This window comes from Lactuca saligna, chromosome 2, assembly GCF_052625555.1.
Source record: "Lactuca saligna cultivar CGN05327 chromosome 2, ASM5262555v1, whole genome shotgun sequence".
Classification (NCBI taxonomy): domain Eukaryota; kingdom Viridiplantae; phylum Streptophyta; class Magnoliopsida; order Asterales; family Asteraceae; genus Lactuca; species Lactuca saligna.
Genome location: NC_136418.1, coordinates 26,482,442 through 26,490,525, shown reverse-complemented (window position 1 = coordinate 26,490,525; position 8,084 = coordinate 26,482,442). Strand labels below are relative to the sequence as shown.

The window sequence follows — 8,084 nt, the reverse complement described above, 5'->3', positions numbered from 1 at the left end:
GTAAAATGGTAGGTCAAGTGATATTAGTGAGCATTGAAGCGGGTAAAGAGATCACAGATTATGCACTTGAATGGGCTGTTCGAAATGTAATCAAGCCTATGGATTCTTTGATTCTACTTGTGATCATCTCTTCTCAGGAATACAATCCGAATCCAATCAAGAATACTCAACCCCGACATTCTTCTAAAGGATTATTTTCTCGTAATATTATTATTATCTAATAAACTAAGTTTTCAAAGCGGATGCGTGTATGTTTCTATGTTTTGTAACTTCATTTATGTTATAATTAATAGGCATGTTGAAGAAACGGAGTAGTGGGAAATATGACATGTCGGATAAGGATGGATTTGTAGACGATGGACGTGATATACCACAACGAATTTATAATGTGTGTGCACAAATGATACACCACGTTTTCTCCCTTCACAAAGTAGTCAAGGTAAATGTGTACTATGTTCGTTAAATGACGCCTATAGTTATACTCATTCTACTAATAATATATAATGTTTTTATATGATAAATCCAGGTTCATACCGAAGTAAAAGTGGTAGCGTATGCCCCGGTGGGGTCAGTGGCTATGGTAGCAACAGAACAATGTGCAAAATGGGTGATTCTTGATGAGTATGTATGCTTATATATAAATCAATAATAACTTGGATTAGAGTCATTTTGAAGAAGTATTATATGATCAAAATCAGAAAAGGTAATGATTTGGAATATGTTTTATATTCATGTGGCAGACGCTTGAAGAACGAAGCAGATTGTTGCTTAAAGCAGTATTTGAATTGCAATGTCGTGCTTATAGAAGGTCCCTTTCACAAGATCCTTCGATCAGTGAACTTCCCACTGAATATGAACATTGATCAGGAGCAGATCCCGACTATGGCTGATATGCTTGGTACTTCTCCAGCCTACAAGCAAGTTAACGACACCAATCTTGTAACTGGATCAGATCTCATTCCAAGCTCATTCAACACACAAAACAGTTCATTTTTTTCAAGTTCATCGTCTACTACCATTGAATATTTTTCAGAAAAGACTATGTCTCCAGTTGCAAAGTCCAAACCTCCTCGACAAAAGCAGTATCTAAAATCACAGCAGTTGAATCAGATTCCTGAGTTTGAGGTTAAGGTCAGTAGAAGATCGGTATCTGGTCCTCTAGAAGTAAGAACGGATGGAAATGGAAATCATTCCAAATTTAAGAATGGTGAGGTACCTAATCTTTTAATTCATTCTTAATTTTTAACTAAGGATGAATTGATTTATGTGTTTATGTGTACATATTCTGCATTTGTATGTTATGATGGGTGATCTCTCATTCATTCAACACACAAAACAGTTAATTTTTAACTAAGAATGGTGATCTCTCATTCAATTTTTAACTAAGAATGGTGATCTCTCATTCATATATATGGTGATGGATCCATACACATTTCTCATCAATAGAAGTCCATTTAGCGACAGGTTTACAGCACTATTCGCGATAGCATCCATTTGACATCTTTTAAAGCTATTTTGTTTTGACATATAGTTTTCCACTAAGTTTATTTAACAAATTAAAGAACTATCACCATTTTACCATACTCTTTCTTTAAGGGTAAATGTCTAATGAAATTTTCAAACCGTTCACAAACACAATTATGTTTTGTCTTTTCAGAAAAACCCAATAAACTTAAAATTTGTCTAAAAAAGCTCAACTATATTATATTTTTATTCAATTCTATAGAAATCACCATATTAGAAAAATGACTTGTAAGACAAACGAAATTTTAAAACCGTTCAAAAAACTTCAATTATGTTTGATGAATTTAACATTTCGAACAACACAAAAAATGATTAGGATTTTTTGAACGATTGTAAACTTCGTTGGGTTTTTTTAGATAAATGATAAGTTCGTTGGGTTTTCTTGAATAGATAAAACATTATTGAAATTTTTTGAAATTTATTAAAACTTAATTGAAATTGTAAGTCATTTTCCCTTTCTTCAATCATTACCGTTTTCAAAAATAAATTATTAAATTAACTCCTATACCTTTGTCTTTGTGAAATAAGTTATTAAATTAACTACTTTATCTTTGTCTTTGTGAAATATTTTGTAATAATCTATTATCTTTTTTCTAATTATCCCTCATCTTTAATTTTTTAAGCTTACATCACATTTCTAAAATTAAATATCAGCATAAATAATATTAAGATAAGTATATTATAACAAGAAACAAGAAAAAGCTATGTCACGTTTTTATTTTTAAAATTAAATTTTACTTCGTTCTCTTATCCTTTTTCTTCTATCTATAGATATGGCAAGAAATATAGACGACATGAAAGTAGAAACCGGAATAGCATATGCAACAAACCGAAGCCAAAGCCAAACAGAAAGGCATCAAAACAACTCGAGGCAACTTACTACAAGAAGGGTATCATTCAGCCATGCAAATACTCCATCAATTGACAGAACCTCAAGCGTACGAAGGGACATGTCTCTCTCTCTTAAAAAGCCACCTACACCACCTCCTCTTTGCTCTGTTTGCAAGCATAGTGTTCCTGTATTAGGGAGATCACCACGAAGGTTTAGCCATGAAGAGATTGAGAGAGCAACGGATGGATTCTCAAGAAGAAATTTCTTGGCAGAGGGTGGATATGGTGAGGTATACAGAGGCGTTTTGAGTGATGGACAGGTTGTGGCTGTGAAGCAACGAAAGATTGCTAGTGCACAAGGTGCAGCTGAGTTTTGTTCTGAGGTTGAAGTGTTAAGTTGTGCGCAACATAAGAATCTTGTCATGTTGATTGGTTATTGTATTGAGAAGGAATGGTTGCTTGTGTACGAGTTTGCTTGTAATGGATCTTTAGACAAACACCTATATGGTAAGCATCTCTCCCTCTTTCCAAATTAATTATTTCCATGTGAAGTTTATCATTTTCCATTGAAAATATTGTACTTTTTAATTTAGTTAAAGCTTTATTTTTAATTTGTATAGGATCAGAGGAAAGTGAGGTCATGACTTGGGAGAAGAGAATGAAGGTTGCATGTGGTGCTGCAAGAGCATTGAGATATCTTCATGAAGATTGTCGTGTTGGGTGCATAATTCATCGAGACTTTAGGCCTAATAATATTCTCTTAACCCATGATTTTAAGCCAATGGTGAGTCTTTAAAATTCTTGTAACTTTAACAATAATTGTTTTTTGTCTGTATTTTTTATAGATTCAATGATGTATGTGTCAAATATAGGTTGGAGACTTTGGATTGGCTCGATGGCAAGTAGATGGAGAGTTAGAGGAAGAAACACGCGTTGTTGGTGCATTCGGGTAATGAATTTTAGAACCCTTTTCATTAAAGGCGTGCACAATTAATATACTAGAAACGAAATGAAAATTTTGTTTTAGCGATCAAGGTGTTACAATCACATAGTTTTGAAATTTTCCACTTTCGATAATGGCATGGTTTTTGGGTATAGAAACATCCCATTCTCTCCTATGATACAGATATCATTATAAGAAAACAATTTTCTAATAAGGTCCACAAAATTAACCTGTTAAAATAGTTTTTCAAAAGTATGATGGTATAACAATAACATGAAGCAACAATAGTTAAAGTGTCTAATTATTCTTACATCAAAATAAATGTCATCTAAATTTCTGAAAGCATGTGACATCTTCGGTCTTCATCTAAAACTCATAATTTAAATATGTCAAAAATTAGTAGGTTAGGCTTGTAAAACCTAATAAGTATTATGGAGGTTAGACATTATTAAGTGTCTAGAAACTTATATAATTCATCCATGATGCAAACCTTTAAAAAAAATTCAAAAACTGAAAAGTTTGTATGTTTAATATGTGGAGATAGAAACATCCCATGATAAACATAGTTTTAAAAACGTTAATAAGTCGTAGCAACATCAAATAAACAATATCAACAAATTGAAATACATAATATGCTTCTAAACCTGAGTTCCAACCTTCTTCCTGTGACTCAGTCTGAGTGCCAAAGTGGTCTATCCTTGTACGAACTAATGTTGTGACATCCCAACTTGTTTCCTTCATATATTTTTCATGAGACATTTTTTTTCTTGATTTATTTTGCATAATGTCTAAACTACTGAAATCATTCACTATGTCTAACCATTACACTTAAACCCAAGTACTATCCACTAGAATTGTCCTTTAGGTTTCTCCATGCTTTTCTATACTTTGTATCATGTTTGGACATTTTTTCATGATAGATTTTCGTAATAGAACTCTTCCACATGTCCCTTATTTATATTCTAGGTTGTCTAATCATTTCAGATAGTAACATATTAACTTATAGTAAGCTACTTTTCTAAAAAAAATCATATTCATCTTTTTGTGCATATATTTTTGTACCATTTTGCTTATAATCAATATTATAACATGTAACATGTTTAACATTATGTCTAATCATGTAGCCTAATACATAACATTCATTGAAATTCACTTTAGGATTTCTTCAAACATAAATTTCAGTTAAACTTCATGATTAAGACATAAATGACATAATCAATTTCACACCTGTTAAGGACTTTGAACCATCTAACTATCCACATATGTTCAAAACATGATATTAGTCATCTGAACTTCCTAAAAATGAAATTTTACATATGTTAAACACAAAATTCTCGTTTTCATTCTAAAATGTATGCACTGTTCATGATTTTAAAAAAATAAATAAATAAAAAATACTCAATTAGAAACAAGAATGTTTGTCTATATTTCTAAAAGTATTTGAAAAATCATTTCATTAATGCAACCCATATTACATATGGAATTCTAAATAGTTAATTCACATAGAGAATTAAATCAAGAAAGATTCAAATTAAAACAATATATTAGGGGACATGTGTTCTTATGTAGTGAAGCCCCCCTCAAGCTAGTATGTAACATTCTAATATTCTATTCTAAGTCATGAAGTATTATAGAACACCTAGAGACGAATATTGAAACCAATAACAATCATCACACAACTTAGAATTCAACACAAAAGGTTGACTTAATCATGTATTCATCATATAATTTCGATTTTAATAAGTTCAAAAAATCCAAGAAGCTTAATCTACTAAGATGGACAAAACTGTTGCATTGTAAGCTTCTTCTTCAACGATTAAGTGTTAAAGCTTTAGTAGAGCTTTAGTTCTCATTCCATTTGTGAGTTCTCTACCAAAATCACATTTGTCTATCAATTTCCTTCTTCAATTGCTACAAATATGGGAGAAGAAAGAGTTTGGGGATCTAAGATGCAAAATTTGACCAAGTGATGATTTAAATTCATGTTTTATCATATAATATTTTTATCAATAAACAACAGGTCGGTTATTGTCATTGTAGAATATTAAATCAAATTACCAAATAACTATAAATTCATGTTCTTTTACAACAAAATTCGAAAAAAAAATCTTGTAATGATAAAATAATCATGATATTGATTTTACGCAAAACATAAAAACGAAATATTTAACTAATTAACATAAAAGAATAGTATTTAATTCATGTTTAAATTATCACCTAATTTGAAGCATAAATTAAGCCATATTTTATTTTCAGTTATTTGGCTCCCGAGTATACACAGACCGGTTTGATTACCGAGAAAGCTGATGTATATGCCTTTGGAGTCGTCCTTTTAGAGATCCTAACCGGCATTAAGGCTATAGAATTCTCAAGAACCTCTAGGCAGCAATATTTTCCTGAATGGGTAAGAATCTTTAGTATCATGTATTGTCAATGCATACACAAAAATTAATAATAATAATAATGAAAAAATTACCTTCTTGTCAATATCATATAAATGATTTAGTGACTTTTACTTTTCAGGGTCGAGGTTTATTTGCAGAGGGAAAGGTATGCATGGAAATGATCGATCCAAAGTTAGGGAACATGTATGATGTAAAAGAAGTAGAATACATGATACATGCAGCATGTTTATGTATATCATCTCAACCCGAACAAAGGCCAAGGATGTCTAAGGTTAATATTAATTCATCCATAAAATATTTACTTTAAATTCTTAATAACTTAAAGCACTTTGACTTTTGAAAGTCGGACCTAGTATTTGTAACACAAAATTGGATTGGATTTTATCATAAAATCAAAAGTGTAGGAGTCAAATTACTTTTTGTAATTAGTGTCACATGTCCATTTATTTTAATTAGAATCTCATACAAGATAGGCGGTGTGGAGTAGGTATTTGTGTAAGAGGAGTTGAATCTGAAACACAACGAATTGTAGGGTCAAAGGGGTTGTCCCTAATTATAAGGTCAAGGGGCATGGAAAAACAAAATCAGACTAAAGGAATATGGAGAAGAGAAAATTAAATATGTTCCTATTTTTTTGTTCCTACAAATCTTTCTATCCAATTAAATGTGTAAAATTTAATTCTTATTTACTAAAATTTAATTCGGGTACCAATCAAGAACAACAAGTAATTAAGTATAATTCATTATGTATGCACCAATGAACAAGAAGAAGAAAATCTTCTAGAAAAAACTTGTTTCAGGAAATCATGTAGTGTTTTAGGAAGGATACCATATGTGAGGAAATTATATAGTATTTTTTTCAGCAAAATCCTTAGATAATAAAACGACGTAGTTTCATAAGGTTTAGTTCCGAAGCTTAGAATTCACCAAGTCTCAGAACTCTCCTAAGAATCTTCAACAGTCCTTACATTAATTCTCTATCAGTTGCTTTTATTTTTACGACTAAATCTGAAAGTGCCATTGAAGATTATCAGATATTGGAATTCATAATAAATAGATTCCAAATATTAATACAAAAAGCGGACTGGACTTACATCGTCTTAAAACTATCCAAAATTTAACTGATTAAGTTGAAAAAAATGCAGTTTTGAAGAGTATTATCGTTTTGATATTTGTGTTTCATGTTTTCGGTTATTACAGGTATTGAGAATCCTGGAAGGTAATTTTCTTGTTGAAAAGCTTGATAATAGTCAAGAACAATCTACCAACATCTTCCTAAAACCAAGTTTAGAAAGCCATAATTCAAGCACAGATAGACTATCAATGAAGCAAGAAAAAGGTCAATATCAGAAGCCAACACGCCCTTTAACAAAACTAAGTTCAATTGCACTCAGATTGGAAAATCAACAAGATACGATATCTAAACCAACAACATCTCCACAAAAGCATGTGACCAGTGATGAATATCAAGAATACTTGCAAGGGTCATTCCAGAAACATATCCAGAGGTTGAACATGAAGTTATAAAAGTGTAAAATGTTATTTAATTGACCATCATTTGTTATTATTTAATCAATAAATAATTTCATTGATTCTTATTTTTGTCAAGAATACTTGCAAGGGTCATTCGGCGTAGTCCTTTTTTTCTCCACTTCTTTTAGTTCCAGCTACAAGATATGAGAGAACTACAAATATCAAAGTTTGTACGTATACACTTAGAGTATATATATTACATAGGGAACAAAGTGAACAATATATATATTGTGGAAAATACTACTTTACAAGCATGTAGCCTTGGTGTGGGAATAGATGTTTCTCAAACATTATTCATCATGCAAGATTTCCATTATTACAGTATGTGTACGAATATATCTATATATAGCTTTACATACAACTCAACGACTTCCCTAATGGGTATATATCCAGCCAAGATTCAACCCTTCCATGGTAGTTAACAAGCAAACCAGATCATGAGGATTATAGTGTAGATTGTGTGCCGAAAATAAACACACAATCGCTTAGAACTCAGAAAACTCGGTATCCCAGATCTCATAATCATTATCATCTTGATGATCTGGCAATGTGAATCTTACCCTCGGACCTTTCTGGGCTTTTGCTTTATTCTTTTGGTTCCTTTTTAAGCATGGCTTCAAACAGGTGGCAGCAGTAGCTTTTCTACTAGAACTATCGCTGATAGATTCTACTGCTTTTTTGCGTGAAGGGAAACAACCCGAGGCAGCAATGGAAGCTTCATCAGAATCACACTCTTCTTCTTTGGGAACGAAGTTGTCCCCCTTTTCCTCGAGAGAAATATTAGCAACCTGTCTTCTGGGTATGACTTTTACGTCACGATTACCTTGTTTCTTGTTTTGAAAATTCTC

General features: G+C 31.6%; 1 protein-coding gene across 1 annotated transcript; it reads left to right on the top strand.

The window, feature by feature from the left end:
* The first annotated feature begins 544 nt into the window (after window positions 1-544).
* On the top strand, window positions 545-7,301 carry LOC145028817 (inactive protein kinase SELMODRAFT_444075-like). The gene is made up of 8 exons (XM_078977546.1): window positions 545-621; window positions 741-1,207; window positions 2,296-2,862; window positions 2,976-3,139; window positions 3,228-3,304; window positions 5,555-5,702; window positions 5,822-5,974; window positions 6,904-7,301. Exons 1-8 carry the CDS (start codon window positions 578-580, stop codon window positions 7,228-7,230), a joined length of 1,947 nt encoding a protein of 648 aa, XP_078833672.1. The 5' UTR covers window positions 545-577; the 3' UTR covers window positions 7,231-7,301.
* The last annotated feature ends 783 nt before the right edge of the window (window positions 7,302-8,084 follow it).